General features: G+C 57.0%; 1 protein-coding gene across 1 annotated transcript in view; it reads right to left on the bottom strand.

The window, feature by feature from the left end:
• The window catches only part of SCART1 (scavenger receptor family member expressed on T cells 1), a 39,013-nt gene that overhangs the window by 9,327 nt on the left and 14,364 nt on the right, over positions 1 to 15,322 (bottom strand). Inside the window, exons 11-27 of the mRNA XM_077124470.1 lie at positions 12,346 to 12,466; positions 11,881 to 12,245; positions 11,143 to 11,448; positions 10,169 to 10,489; positions 9,267 to 9,572; positions 8,628 to 8,945; positions 8,230 to 8,544; positions 7,839 to 8,153; positions 7,268 to 7,336; positions 6,884 to 7,198; positions 6,613 to 6,648; positions 5,997 to 6,296; positions 5,721 to 5,852; positions 5,390 to 5,470; positions 4,968 to 5,214; positions 4,715 to 4,811; positions 4,482 to 4,631 (exon numbers count right to left, since the gene is read on the bottom strand). Of these exons, the coding sequence (XP_076980585.1) occupies positions 4,482 to 4,631; positions 4,715 to 4,811; positions 4,968 to 5,214; positions 5,390 to 5,470; positions 5,721 to 5,852; positions 5,997 to 6,296; positions 6,613 to 6,648; positions 6,884 to 7,198; positions 7,268 to 7,336; positions 7,839 to 8,153; positions 8,230 to 8,544; positions 8,628 to 8,945; positions 9,267 to 9,572; positions 10,169 to 10,489; positions 11,143 to 11,448; positions 11,881 to 12,245; positions 12,346 to 12,466 (3,794 nt within the window). The remainder of the gene's footprint in view (positions 1 to 4,481; positions 4,632 to 4,714; positions 4,812 to 4,967; positions 5,215 to 5,389; positions 5,471 to 5,720; positions 5,853 to 5,996; positions 6,297 to 6,612; positions 6,649 to 6,883; positions 7,199 to 7,267; positions 7,337 to 7,838; positions 8,154 to 8,229; positions 8,545 to 8,627; positions 8,946 to 9,266; positions 9,573 to 10,168; positions 10,490 to 11,142; positions 11,449 to 11,880; positions 12,246 to 12,345; positions 12,467 to 15,322) is intronic.

Raw genomic sequence — 15,322 nt, 5'->3', positions numbered from 1 at the left:
CAGGTCTGTCATTTGTACCATCCCCTCAAATAAAATAATTTGGTATCTGTCATGTCAGGTGCATGTGTCAACTTGGCCAAGTGGTGGTACCTGTTTGTCTGGCTGGGCAAGTGCTGGCCTGTCTGTTGCAATGAGGACATTTCATAGAATTAAATCATGACCATGTCAGCTGCATCCACAGTTGATTCCATTTGTAATCAGCCAAAGGGAGTGTCTTCTGCAATGAGTGATGCTTAATCAGATCACTGGAAGCCTTTTAAGGACGATTCAGAAGAGACAGGCTCTTCCTGCTTTGGCTGGCGAGCCTCTCCTGTGGAGTTCGTCCAAACCCTCCATTGGAATCATCAGCTTCACAGCCTGCCCTGTGGTTTTTGGACTCTGCATTCTCATGTTTACGTGAGGAATTTTTATAAATTTTATATCTGAGTGTTTCCTGTTGATTCTGTTTCTCTAGAGAACCCTAAATAATACGACTTGGTACCAGGAGTGGTTCTTAAGAAACAAAATCTTAAAAATGGGTTTTTATGAATGATTTTCTACTCTGACTAGACTCAAAGACACTAAGGATTCTGATTCCCAAAATCAGAATGACACTCCCAATCCATGGAGTGAGTTGGCAAAACAGATAGTCAAAATATCACCATTTGATTCTTCTAATGTTTCACTTGTACGAAACTAGGTTCTGGGGAATAATGTTTTTGACATCTTTACAGAGTTTTGTGGAAATAAGAGGTATAGCGATGTTGGCTGGTTGTTCTTAGATACACTGGATACGTTAAGGAGTGAAAGGGATGGGCTTAAGCCTTCAAACGAGAAGCTTAAGTGTAGTCTGACAGACACAGAAGTTTCTATGAGTATCCTGAAGGAAAACCTTATTTCCCATAGCCGTAGACTTGAGAAATCTGAAAATCAGAATCAGAATCTCATTGTTAGTGTAGCAACTTTACAACATAAACTGAAATCTCAATGTTGCATGCCATCTGCCATTCAAGTGAGGGCATTGATTGGAAAGGAGTGGCACCCTGCAAGATGGGATGGTGACATATGGATTGATAATGATGTTGGTGGAGAGGTTGAAACACTTGGTCAGGCTGAGTCTTCTCTAGATAACCCTGTAATAGTCTGCCCTGAGGACATAGCCACTCCATCTCCAGCCTGCCTTGAGGAGTTGGCCATCCAACCTCCTCCTAAAGGGATTGGCCCTGGAGTGATTAATCCTGTTTCACCCGATGAAACTGCAAATGAATGCCCTGAAGCAAATGGCTTGGAAGATATTTCTAATTCTTTTCATGAGCCACCTCCACCCCCTCTCATTTCTTCCAGTCCTATAACTAGACTAAAGTCCCAATAGCACCCTAAAGGTGAGGTACAAAGTATCACACATGAGGGGGTACGTTATACTCCAAAAGAACTGTGTGAGTTTTCCAATTTATATAGACAGAAATCGGGAATATGAGTAGCAATGGATTTTAAGGGTGTGAGATAATGGTGGGAGAAATGTAAGCCTAGATCAGGTTGAAATTATTGATATGGGCCCACTAAGCAGAGACTCTGCATTCAATGTTATAGCTCGAGGGGTCAGAAAAGGCATCAACAGTTTGTTTGGATGGTTGGTTGAAACATGGATCAAAAGGTGGCCGACATTACCTGAGATTGAAATGCCAGAACTGCCCTGGTATAATGTAGATGAGGGGATCCAGAAGCTTAGAGAGATTGGAATGATAGAGTGGATTTATCAGGTAAAGCCTGCTCTTACACCCCAGGAATGTCCAGAGGGTGCGCCTTTTACCAGAACAGTGAGAAATAAATTTGTGAGACTAGCGCCATCATCCCTGAAGTTGCACTTCTCTGTAGGTCAGATATTACTGTAGGAACTGCTGTCACTGAGCTGGAATCCTTAAACACAAAGGGGACGACCGGATCCCAAGTTGACAGAACCCAGGTGGCAGCACTTGATCGCCAAGACAGGGTGGACGTGGCTATTATAATAGACAGCAAACTCCAAGCAGGAGTCAAAATAATCTGACTCGCATAGATTTGCAGCATTGGCCAGTAAGTCATAGGGTAACTACAATTACAATATATGGGCAGTCTATTAAATTTTTGTTTGAGCTGTATAAACAAAAGAGTTCTAGGTCAAGGGAACAGAAGTCTAACCTGAATTACAAAAACAGAGTCACAGCCCCTTAATCAATTTCCAGACTTGAGACAGTTTACAGATCCAGAGCCCCTTGAATGAAGGGGAAGCCAGGTCTCTTTGGGGGAGAACCCTGTTACACTGCCACAAATGGATACTGTTATCTTCCTCCAAGTCTTCCCCAAGGAGATCGATGGCCTTTTACCAGGGTAACTGTGCATTGGGGAAAAGGAAATGATCAGATATTTCAGGGGCTCCCCAGCCTTATGTCAAAATCTTGTCCGCAGGGACCGTGATCGGTTCTCCGTCCCACAAGACATCTCACTGGTCCATTACATTGATGATATCATGTTGATTGGAGCTAGTGAGCAAGAAGTAGCAACTACTCTAAACTTACTGGTAAGGTATTTGTGTGTCAGAAGATGGAAGATAAATGCAACAAAACTACAGGGGCCTTCCACCACAGTGACATTTCTCTGTGTCCAGTGGTGTGGAGCATGTCGAGATATCCCTTCTAAGGTGAAGGATAAGTTGCTGCATCTGGCCCCACCTATCACCAAAAAGGAGGCACAATGCCTGGTTGGTCTCTTTGGATTTTGGCGACAACATATTCCTCATTTGGGTGTGCTACTCCGGCCAAGTTATCGACCAGAGAAGCTGCTAATTTTGAATGGGGCCCTGAACAAGAGGAGGCTCTGCGACAGGTCCAGGCTGCTGTAGAACCTGCTGTGCCACTTGTTCCATATGACCCAGCAGATCCAATGGTGCTGGAAGTGTCAGTGGCAAATAGAGATGCTGCCTGGAGCCTTTGGCAGGCCCCTATAGGAGAATCACAATGTACACCCTTAGGATTTTGGAACAAAGCCTTAGCATCTGCTGCAGACAACTACTCTCCTTTTGAGAAACAGCTTTTGGCCTGCTACTGGGCCTTAGTAGGAACAGAAAACTCAACCATGGACCACCAAGTTACCATGAGACCTGAGTTGCCTCTCATGAGCTGGGTGTTGTCTGACCCACCAAGCCATAAAGTTGGGCATGTGCAGCAGCACTCTATGGCAAAATGGAAATGGTTTGTATGAGATAGAGCCAGAGCAGGTCCTGAAGGCACAAGTAAGTTACATGAGGAAGAGGCCCAAATGCCATGGTCTCCACTCCTGCCACGTGAGTGGAGTCACGTCTCCAGTTAAACAAACAGCCACATCCATCAGCGAATGTGTCACATCTCCGTGGAAGCAATCCAGTCAAAGTATGCCACCTGAACAGTAGGTCTGTCCTGGCAAGATTGGATCAAGATTACAACCTGGCTTTTCTGTACTAGTTTGAAAGTATGTAATACTTTCAAACTAGTACACTGGGGTCTCATTTTCTGGAAGGCCAGAATTTTCCAGACCGTCAATTTCTGGTTTCTTTGTTCCCAAGAGCTCAGTTCCCAGGTTATCTCTTCCCTGTCACGTTTCACTATAAGCTGCATGGACAAACCAGACCATGCTTTCCACTTTTAGTTTGGAAATCTCTTCACCTAATTATCCCAGCTCATGGTTTTTAAATTCTGCCTTCCATTTACGCCAGTAGTCAATTTTGCCAAATTCTTTGACACTTTAAAACAAGGATCACGTTCCTTCCAGTTGGCAATAGCACATGCATCATTTCTATCTAAGGTCATATCAGAGGTATCGTTAGAGTCCACAGTTCTACCGACAGTCTGTTCAAAGCATTCTAAGCCTTCCCTATGAAGCTCCTTCCCGCTCTTGCAGAATCTTCACAGGTCTTAGAGAATCTTAAAAATCCAACACATGTTTGGTATTTGCACACTGGAGCACCCCACTTCTCTGGGAACAAAATCTATTTTGGTTTGCTAAAGCTGCCAGAATGCAATAGGTTGGCTTTTATACAGAGAATTTATTAAGATACAAGTTTATAGTTCTTAGGCCATAAAAATGATCAAACAAAGGCTCCAGGAAAAGATACCTTGACTCAAGAACAGCTGATGGCTCTGGACACCTCTGTGAGCCAGGAAGGCACATGCTAGCACCTGCTGGGGTTTTTGACTTCTGGTTTTAAACAGCTTCCTCAGGGGCATTTACTTTCTGCATCTCCAAAATCTGGGTCTCATGTTGGCTCTGTTGGCTCTGTACTCTACTCAAAATGTTTCCCCTTTAAAGGACTCCAGGAAACTAAACAAGACATACTTAAATGGGTGGTCACAGCTCCAATAATCAAAAGGTCAGGGGTGACTTTAATAATGTCACTTCTTAAAACTCAGCAGGACACGTCCCCAGGCTCCCTCGGGCTTCCTCCAGCCCTCGCATCTCGCGGTGGCTCCCCAGAGCTGGCTTAGAGTCACCAGGTCTTGGATTGGGGTCTCCTCGGGCTTCCATCCCAGCCCGAGAGTCGGGGCCCCATCTCTGGGGAGCCCCACCACCTGTGGGGCGAGCAGAGAGATCCCATTGGAACCAGGGGCTCGGAGCCCCAAAGGAGCCTCTCCGGGCTCCCCCTACAAAGCAGAGACACTGACAGCTAGCTGCGCAGAGACCCGGGAGCCGAGATGGGTCAGAGGCCCCCACGCAGCTGCCCGACCCACGCAGCTGCCCGCCCGCCCGCCCGCCCATCATCCTGCAGCCAGGACAGACTGTGAGCCCTCTGGGGCGAGGAGGCCACATCCAGCCCAAGGAGACTGAAGGGCAACACCCGATGACCCTCCCTCGGCCCACAGAGGCGGCCAGTGGGCTCAGCGCCTTCGCCGGGACATGGGAAACCCAGGGGCCGGATGCAGGAGAGAGGCAGACAGACGCACGGCTGCGCGGCCAGCCTTTAAATGTAGGTGGGGTACAGAGCAGAGCCGGCGGCAAGCGAGCAGGACAGCACGAAGAGCGCCACGGAAGCCACCATCCAGAGGCACACACCCTCGGGGCTCAGGGGCCACTGCACGTCCACCTCGTCCTCAGGGGCCCCCTCGGGCTCGGCCGCGTCGTCGTACTCCCCCTCCAGCGCCAGCACCCCAGCCTTCTCCCACAAGGGCATGGCACCAATGTCTTCGTACACCGCCTCCGACGGGGGGCTCCCGGGCAAGCCAGAGCCTGCGGAGGCCACACGGGGTTGAGGACGTGGCCCCTCCCAGGCCCAGCCCTCTGGGGGTCGCCCGCAGTCCCACCGGGTGCTGCCCCACGGGCACCCGGGATCTGGCCTCCTCGTGGCCACAAGGAGCCTGAGTGCAACTCAGAGACCCGGGACCCTGAGCGCCTGTTTGCACACCCAGGGGCCAGGCCCCAAGGGGTTTCTTTATGCCACGACTCGGGACACGAGACTCAGCCCAGGTGTGCAGGTCCCGCACGCCTGCGTCCCCACAAGGTCATGAGGGCGCCAAGGGGGGCACCCACCTGGCGTGCGGGCCAGTGACCAGGCCAAGGCCTTGATAGCGAGTGGGTCTTACCAGGGCCTCCCCACCCCAGGGCCTGGGCTCACCTGCCCCCCGCGAGCCCACCTGCCCAGCACACGCCCACCTTCCCCGCACACCCACAAACCAGGACCACTCACTACCCCAATGCATGCCCACCTGCCCCAAACCCAGCACCTGCCCACCTACCCCTGCAGGTCTCTCTGCAGCGACACCACTGAGCCACCAGGACCAGGGAGACGACACCCAGGAGGGTCCCCAAGATGAAGCAGATGGTCACAGGGAGGGTCCTGGCCTCAGTTGGAGCGGCCAGGGGAGGGCCTGTGAGGGGGACAGTGAGAGGCAGGGCACCCTGCAAGCCTGGGCTACTGTGACCCACGGCCCTGCTGGATGACTCAAGTCTGGGGGGGCCTCTGTGCTGATGCCACTGGCTACGCACCCTCAAGAGAGACAAGCTGAGCTCACAGGGCTGAGAAGGCCCAGGTGTGAGACCAGGTGGAAAAGCACAGGTACGGGGGCCCAGGCAGGTGAGTATAGGGGGTAGGAAGTATGCCGGAGGGTGCATGTGGGTGGCCCCAGGTGGGAGACCCCATAGGAAAGGAACAGGTGCAGGTTCCAGGTGGGAGGGGCCAAGCAGGAGTTCCAGCTGGGGCCAGGAGGAGGGGCCTAGGGCCGAGGACCAGTGGGCAGGCTCAGGAGGGAGCAGCGGGGAGCGGGGCCAGAAGGGCAGCCTTGGGCACTGGCTGCCCACTGGCCTGAGCTGTTCTGGAGAGAGCCCACAGGGCCCACAGGGCCCACAGGTCACAGGATTCCTGGACCAACAGTCCCTTCTCTGGGGGAAAGACCCCTGGAGAATTTCCAGCTGCCTGGCTCCCCACGGCCCATCCCTATGGGTCGCAGTCCGGGAGAGGCCAGATAGGAGGTGGGTTTTCATTGGAGAAGGGACTGCGGCCTCTTCGGGCACCCCACCCTCCAGCCGGATGGTCCTCCAGGCTCCCAATCCCCGGCAGCCCACTGAGCCCCTGCACGATCCCGGGAACGCCCGGAGGGATCAGTCGGGCTTTCTAAAGACAGCACCTACCCGACGCGGGGGGCAGGGCTGTGGTCCACCTGGCACCTGGGGGAAGAGCGGGAGGTCAGGGAGGGCTGGCGCAGCACACACCCTCACCCCTCTGCCCTCGGGAGCGTCCCGGGGGGACCTGGAACAGCCCTGCCCCTTGGCACTCCGCCAGGACAGGGCCCGGGGTAGCCTCAGCGGCGCCCACAGACTTGTGTCCGCATGTGGCCAGCAGCCCCGCGGGATACTCCCTGTCCGGTCCGCCCCTCCCGCGCCGCCCCACAGCCCCGCTCACCCGCGCAGCGCACGCCCGCGTCCTCCTTGTGCGCGCAGTCTCCCTGTCCCCAGGGCGCGGCCGGGCAGCTCCACAGAGACGCCTCGCTGCCCCGGCACCCCACCTCATCCAGCCACACGGGCCCCACGCCCGGCCCGAAGGCGGCCGCCCCCAGGGCGCTCACGGCAGGGCCGCAGCCCAGCTGGCGGCACACGACGTCCGCGTCTGCCAGGTCCCAGGAGTCGTCGCACACGGTGCCCCAGGAGCCGGCATGCCAGAGCTCCACGCGGCCCGAGCAGCCGTCCTCGCCGCCGCGCACGCGCAGCCGCCCCGCCTCTGCAAAGAGGTGGGTCAGGGGATGCCCCGCCGGTGGAAGCCAGGCACGGGAGAAGGTCGGGACCCCACCTGGACAGGGCTGCGTGGTCGAGCAGTTGAGGGGTTCCTCCACGGCCTGAGCAGCTGCTCCCACCTTTTCTGTGGAAACAAACCCAACTGTGAATGTTCTGGCTCAGCAACTTCAAAATTCTGTAAAATTTTAGTTTTAGTTTTCCCTCTGCTTTTGATTTTTTCCTTCCAACAAACAAAAGCCTCAAAACCACAAAACAGAATCTCTATTTATGAAAGAAAGAGCACTCTCCAATTTGAGCCAGTGAGAAGCTAAGAGTTGCAAGGACTCTAGTGGGGTCTTCTCCAGACCCCGTGAGATTCCACGGACTGCATGCCACTCCCGCTTTCTGGCTGTGGCAGACTCAGGGGGTGTGAGGAGGCAGCACAAGCACCCCGCCCAGCTCTGAGCCTCAGGGCGCACCCCTCCCCTTCGCCGCCGGCCCACCCAAACCTCTGCAGATGCTGAGAAGGACTTTTCAGCCACTCAAGTAAAGGTCCTGAGCTGCAGCCCACACGGGGGACACGCAGCAGCCAGCACTGCCCCCACCGTGGCCTCCCGCAGACCCCACCCGCACGTCACCTTGCTCACCTGTACAAATTACCCAGGCTTCCTCTTGGTGGGAACACGACTGCTGGTCCCAGGGGTCAGAAGGACACTGCCACAGGGATGCGTCATACCTGTCTCGGCACTGCACAGAGCCCACCCAGAGGGCCGCCGGGGGCAGGCCAGACCCAGTCCCTGCCAGCAGCTGCCCATGGGGCCCACAGCCCAGCTGCTCACACAGCACCCCCAGGGAAACGGCACTTAGGGTCTGGCACACGCCCCCCCAGGTCCCATTGTAAAAAACTTCCAGGCGCCCAGCACAGGGCTGACTGCGGTTCTGCAGCCTCAGGTCCAGCAACTCTACAAGCCGAGAGATGAGTCAGCCAGGCCCAGCCTTGAATGCGGGCGCGGCAGCAGGAGGGAGGGATCCGCTCACCTGAGCACACAGCACCGGCGTCCTCCTTGTGTCCGCAGTCGTGCCGGCCCCAGCCCCCAGACGGGCACTGCCACAGCGCCGGCTCCTGGCCCTCGCAGCCCAGCTCGTCCAGCCAGATGCGCCCCGACCCCGCGCCGAAGTGGGCCGACCCCGGAGCGCCGAGTGCCCGGCCGCAGCCCAGCTGCCTGCAGACCACGTGGGCGTCCCGCAGGTCCCAGCCGTCGTCGCACACGGTGCCCCACGCGCCGTCCCGGAGCACCTCCACGCGGCCCGCGCAGCGGCCCGGCCCAGCCGCCAGCCGCACCCGGACGCTCCCTGGGGAGACAGCGAGTCAGAGCGGTCACGGGGGCCCCGGGCGGGGGCGGCAGGAGGCGGAGGGACGACACGCGCAACCTCACCCGAGCAGACCACGCCCGCATCCCGCGAGGTCCCCACGGGCAGCAGTCCGGGCGCGGACACGGCGCACTCGTCCAGGCGGGTCTCGGTGCCCCCACAGCGCACGCGGCTCAGCGCCACCGGGACCGCCCCGCGGGCGGGGGCAGGGGCGTCGTAGGCCCGCTCGGCGCCCCCGCACCCCAGCTGCCGGCACGCGACGTCCGCGGCCCGCAGGTCCCAGGCCTCCTCCAGGACGCGGCCCCACAGCCCGTCCACGGAGATCTCCACGCGCCCGTCACAGCGGCTCTGTCCTTCCCTCAGCCTCAGCGCGCCCGCCAGACCTGGGGGTTGAGGAGGGGCAGGGGAGGGGTCGCGCTGCGCATCTGGGACACCATGCCTGCCCCCTCCTCCCGTCCCCCGTCCCCCATGTCCAGCCCATCTCCTGTCCTTTCTTCCTCCTCGTCTGCACCCTCCACCTCCTCCCGCCCACACTGACCTCTCATTCCCCACGCGGAGCCACCCTCTGCCTTGAATGTGCTTCATTCACAGGACACCCACCCTCTGTCCACCCTGGATGACCTCCTCTGACCTGCCCGTTGCCCACCCGAGTTTCCAGGTCCACCCCAGTCCCCTCCCCCACACAGCCCAGGCCCTGCACCCACCTGAGCAGACGGCGGCGGCCGCGTTTCCCCGGGCACAGGCGGGGGCCCCCAGGGTGCTGGCCGGGCAGCTCCACAGATGGGGCTCGGTCCCCACGCAGTGAAACACGTCGGGCCAGATGGGACTGTCGCCTCCCCCAAAGTGGCCTCCCGCAGGTGTGGCCACCGCGTTGCCACAGCTGAGCTGGTGGCAGAGGACGGTGGCGTCTGCGAGGTCCCAGTGGGCGGCACAGAGAGGTGCCCGGGCCCCCTGCACCTGGAGCTCCACGCGCCCTGCACAGCCGCTGCTGCCATTGACGAGCCGGAACTCTGGGAACAGGCAGGGGCTCAGCGGGGCTCCCGGCCGCACAACCCAGCCCAAAGTCCTTCATGGGAGCCCAGGTGCAAAGTCACACCCTGACGGGGATGGGGAGGTGACACAAGTGAGAGCCCCGGGGTGTGGCCGTGGTGTGTGAGGGTCTGGGGCTCTCACAGCCCTGACCTGGGGGGCCATGAGGGTTGGATTCTCAGCACCAGGCAAGCACCAGGCTCCTCTGCACACGCTGCCTGGCCAGGCGCTGACCAGCCCTGGGCAAGGGCCCGCACAGCAGGAGTGAGCCTCACACCCTCAGCCCTGGTGGACCAGGCACAGCGAGGCTAAAGGCGGGGAGAGAGGAAGAAGCAGGAGGAGGGCAGGCTGCCCATGGGGTGTGTCCCCTGGGAGCGCCAGGCAGCATGTGGCCAAAGGAGGCTTCCCCGCCGGTTCAGGGACGACCAGGATGACAGTGGACACAAGACCCTGAGCTCTCCCCGCCTGACTGTCCACCTCCTCATAGGGCAGAGCCAGCCTGCGGCCCCCACCCCCTATAGACCCCACTCCACACGGACCCAGTCCACCCTGGATAGCCCGTGTCCACGGCACTTACTGTCCCCTGAGCACCTGAGCCCAGCGTCCTGGCTGTGCCCACACGGCGCCGGGCGCCCGGTTCCCCGTGGGCAGTGGAACAGCTGGGACTCGTTGCCTACACACCGGAAGGTCTCCGTCCACACGGGCCCAGAGCCGCGGCCAAAGTGTGCGCCGCCAGGCGTGGACACCACCGCGCCGCACTGCAGCTCCCGGCAGACGACATGTGCCGTGGCCAGGTCCAGGTCGGCGTCACAGACGGTGCCCCAGGTCAGGCCACGCTTCACCTCCAGGCGCCCGGCACAGGGGTGCTCCCCGCCCACCAGCCGGGCCTCCGTGTGCCCTGGGACAGAGGCTGCAGTGAGCGCCCCCTCTCGGACCCCTCAGGGGCTCTGGGCAGGCCCCGGGCTGAGGCGGCTGACCCCAGCCCTGCCCTGAAGTCCCCAGGGATGCACGGTGCAAACTGCCAGGCGTCACCCTGTCTGACACAGCCTGGGGGTCCCTGGGGGTTGACAGCACCGGGGGACCCTCCCATTTCCTCACCCTCAGACCCACAGCTGACATTCATCTGAGGGCAGTCAGGCCCCCCCAGACACCCTCACCCCAGGAGGCAGGGTCACCTGAACACACCCAGGGTGGACGAGGTCAGCCCCAGCCTCAGCCTGAGGCCCAGCCCCCAGCGACATGGGCCAAATTTTAACCTCTTCCTGTGGGGGCAGCCAGCTCAATCTCCCCAGGAGGGGCCTCGACAGGGAGGGCTCTGGCTGGATGGGCACCTCTAGGGCAGAATTGGAGTGGGTGGGGGGTGCTGCAGCTCAGGGGACAGCTCCACGGGCCCTCCGGATCCATACCCGGTGAAGTTCCTACAAATCACCTCAACCACTGCCTACGGGGAAGAGGGGGTCCCACATGAGTCCACGGCAGTGGAACAGTGCACCACCCTAAATCTCCTACGTGAAAATCCAGCCTTGGAAACACACCCAGCGGTGTCCCCACCTGAGCACACCACCTCGGTGTGCAAAGCGTTGTCACACTGTGACAGGAGGTTCAAGTTCAACCTGCAGTTTAAGATGTTGGTTTCTGTTGCCCTACAGGTCACGGCCTTCTGCCCCTCGCCCTCCAGGTCCCCTCCGAGGTGGGTTCGGGCCCACTGCACGGCCAGGCCACATGCCAGCTGTCTGCACAAAGCATTCGCCTCGTCCTTGTACAGTTCACAGGTAAAAATGGAGCCGTCCGGGTTCACCAGGTCAGGGCTCCCTGCACAGGGGCTGTTTCCACCTCCCAGCTGGGCTTTTCCTTTGCCTGAGGGCACAGGAAATATAAAGACGTCCCCAGCTGTACCGCATACCCTAGTCCACGCCTCCATGGCTGCAGTGCAGCTCAGCACTGTCTCAGCCACATGGCACCAGGGGCTGCAGATTCTCACCTGCTGGGGTTCTGACTGCTCAGGGTCACCTGCCATGCCCGAGCTATGTGGGCCACAGTGAGTGCCACCATCCTGGTGTACACAGCTGGGCTGAGCTGAGGACCCCCAGGGAGTGCCCTGAAGGGCCACTGAGGTCAGGGTGAGGCAACAAAAAGTGAAAGCACAGGGCTGAGCTGAGAAATCTGCAGCACCCCCCCCCCCAACCCTGACCAAGCTCTCTGTCTGGTTCTGGGGCTGTCCCTGTGTGCCTGGCACTGCAGGCTCAGACCCTGACAGAGAAGGGTTTACGGGGTCCCTGGCCCACCTACCTGAGCAGATCACTGTTGCCACACATCTGCAGGCACAGGCACTGAGAGGCTCCCAGGCCCCCAGGGCGCACTCCCACAGCGAGGACTCCGTGCCCTGGCAGCCGGGCCCCTGCCCCCAGAGCCACTCTGTCTGCTCAGGCTTCAGCACATAGGTGGGGGCTCCCAGGGCAGGGCCGCAGTTAACCTGTCTGCAGATCACGGAAGCTTCCGCCAGGCCCCAGCGGTCCCCGCACATGAACCCCTGCTGCCCGCGCTGCCTGACGTGGACCAAGCCCTCGCAGACCTGCCTGCCAAATCGGAGCTCCACGGACGCCTCCCCAGCCAGACCTGCAGGTGGGGGTGGGGGCTGAGAAGTTTCTTCCAGAACAATGGAGGATCAAGATTCTAAGCCTCTATCAAACTCCACCTCTATATCACATTTCCCTCCTGTGTCCCTGGAGCCTGGGGGCTGCGGCAAACGCTCACCTGGACGGAGGGACCAACAAACAAGGAGAAGGGGTGCCAGCCAAGGCAGGGTCAGTGCCATCCTTGGTCACTTGGTTGGAGCCACCTGGGTCGGCGGGCTCAGGGACAGGCTGCGTGTGGTCTGCTCACGCAGCAGTGAAGAAGTCGAGGTGCACTCACACGCTTTCCGGGTATCAGAGACCTCATCTGCCACGGGGTGCAAGCCCCGCCCCAGACACCCCTGGGGGAGGCGGGGGCTTCCTGGCAGCTGGGGTGCAAGGACACGGGCGCTGAGGTTTGACTGAAGGCCAGGTTCACTCGAGGCGCATGTGCGTCCAGAGGAGGCAGGGTAGAAATTTAGTCCAAGGCCTTAAAACTGTGCCTGGCCCGGCAGTCTTCCTCTAGGATCGAGTCCAGATTCCAGGGGAGTGGACCGACTACATGCGGGGCGCATGTGTAGGGGAATGCGAGGCCGTCGTTAAAAATGACGGTGTCAAGGAGTGGGCTAGCGTGAAGCTGCTATGTACCCCAGAAAAGCCAGGCTCCTCTGCCCCGTTCTTGGGGGGTGCAGACCTGTCGTGGGTGGGACCTTGGCATGAGGGGGTTTCCATGGAGATGTGCCCCATAAAAGGTGGGTCTTCGGCCTTTTATTGGAGTCTCTACAAAGGGAATAAAAGGCAGGAACAGAGAGAGCACTCAGGGCCGACCCAGGAGCAAAGAGGTGAGTGCTGGAGATACGGAGGGGCTGAGGGCACCATGCGAAGCCCGAATCGGGGAGACACCAGCACACGTGACACGGGCCTGCCTAACCAGTAACTTAATAAATCCCCTTCATACAAACACATCCATTTCTGATATATTGCATTCCGGCAGCTTTACCAAACCAAAACGAGTAAAGTGTAAACAAGCCAATATGGACAAGTGGGTGGAAAACAGAGCAAACTGACAGGAAGCAGGCTGTGCCCCCTGCTGTAAAGGACGCTGTCTCCTGTGCATCATGTGTCAACTTGGCCAAGTGGTGGGAAAGGGCTCGGTGGACACAACCCATCACATCCAAAAGGCTCATTTCTGGAACACGGAATGTTAGATGATTTTCCATCCTGCTGTTATGCCTCATCTGGACATTCTAAACATTCTGAAGTGACCATGTCTTACTTTGGTAAATAGAATCATTTCAATAAATCAAGTACCAGCAGGACCAGCTACAGTGTGGGAATCAAAGCAGGTGAGAATTCCGAGCTTGCAGGACAACCCAACAGCATGGAGATGGCCCCTGGGCCGTGCGGGTCCCTCCGAGCAGGTGGCTATGGCCGGTCAGAGGGGCGCCCAGGAGCGATCGAGAGACTGAGAGGGACCCTGCTCAGTAGGAGATCCTCACGCACCGGGCGCCCATGTACCCACACAAGCTCACTCTGGGAAGCAGCGGTACTGAGGCTCAGCCCTACACCGGCCTCCCTGGGGCGTGGGTGAGTTCTGTGGTCATCACAGTAGTGCACACAGGGTGGTATCCCTCTACCTTTTCTATAAGCTGCAACCACACTCACCAGGTCTGTCATTTGTACCATCCCCTCAAATAAAATAATTTGGTATCTGTCATGTCAGGTGCATGTGTCAACTTGGCCAAGTGGTGGTACCTGTTTGTCTGGCTGGGCAAGTGCTGGCCTGTCTGTTGCGATGAGGACATTTCATAGAATTAAATCATGACCATGTCAGCTGCATCCACGGTTGATTCCATTTGTAATCAGCCAAAGGGAGTGTCTTCTGCAATGAGTGATGCTTAATCAGATCACTGGAAGCCTTTTAAGGACGATTCAGAAGAGACAGGCTCTTCCTGCTTTGGCTGGCGAGCCTCTCCTGTGGAGTTCGTCCAAACCCTCCATTGGAATCATCAGCTTCACAGCCTGCCCTGTGGTTTTTGGACTCTGCATTCTCATGTTTACGTGAGGAATTTTTATAAATTTTATATCTGAGTGTTTCCTGTTGATTCTGTTTCTCTAGAGAACCCTAAATAATACGACTTGGTACCAGGAGTGGTTCTTAAGAAACAAAATCTTAAAAATGGGTTTTTATGAATGATTTTCTACTCTGACTAGACTCAAAGACACTAAGGATTCTGATTCCCAAAATCAGAATGACACTCCCAATCCATGGAGTGAGTTGGCAAAACAGATAGCCAAAATATCACCATTTGATTCTCCTAATGTTTCACTTGTACGAAACTAGGTTCTGGGGAATAATGTTTTTGACATCTTTACAGAGTTTTGTGGAAATAAGAGGTATAGCGATGTTGGCTGGTTGTTCTTAGATACACTGGATACGTTAAGGAGTGAAAGGGATGGGCTTAAGCCTTCAAACGAGAAGCTTAAGTGTAGTCTGACAGACACAGAAGTTTCTATGAGTATCCTGAAGGAAAACCTTATTTCCCATAGCCGTAGACTTGAGAAATCTGAAAATCAGAATCAGAATCTCATTGTTAGTGTAGCAACTTTACAACATAAACTGAAATCTCAATGTTGCATGCCATCTGCCATTCAAGTGAGGGCATTGATTGGAAAGGAGTGGCACCCTGCAAGATGGGATGGTGACATATGGATTGATAATGATGTTGGTGGAGAGGTTGAAACACTTGGTCAGGCTGAGTCTTCTCTAGATAACCCTGTAATAGTCTGCCCTGAGGACATAGCCACTCCATCTCCAGCCTGCCTTGAGGAGTTGGCCATCCAACCTCCTCCTAAAGGGATTGGCCCTAGAGTGATTAATCCTGTTTCACCCGATGAAACTGCAAATGAATGCCCTGAAGCAAATGGCTTGGAAGATATTTCTAATTCTTTTCATGAGCCACCTCCACCCCCTCTCATTTCTTCCAGTCCTATAACTAGACTAAAGTCCCAATAGCACCCTAAAGGTGAGGTACAAAGTATCACACATGAGGGGGTACGTTATACTCCAAAAGAACTGTGTGAGTTTTCCAATTTATATAGACAGAAATCGGGAATAT

Source organism: Tamandua tetradactyla, chromosome 13, assembly GCF_023851605.1.
Source record: "Tamandua tetradactyla isolate mTamTet1 chromosome 13, mTamTet1.pri, whole genome shotgun sequence".
Classification (NCBI taxonomy): domain Eukaryota; kingdom Metazoa; phylum Chordata; class Mammalia; order Pilosa; family Myrmecophagidae; genus Tamandua; species Tamandua tetradactyla.
Note: the sequence above shows the minus strand (reverse complement) of the source record. Positions and strands in the feature narration are given on the sequence as shown.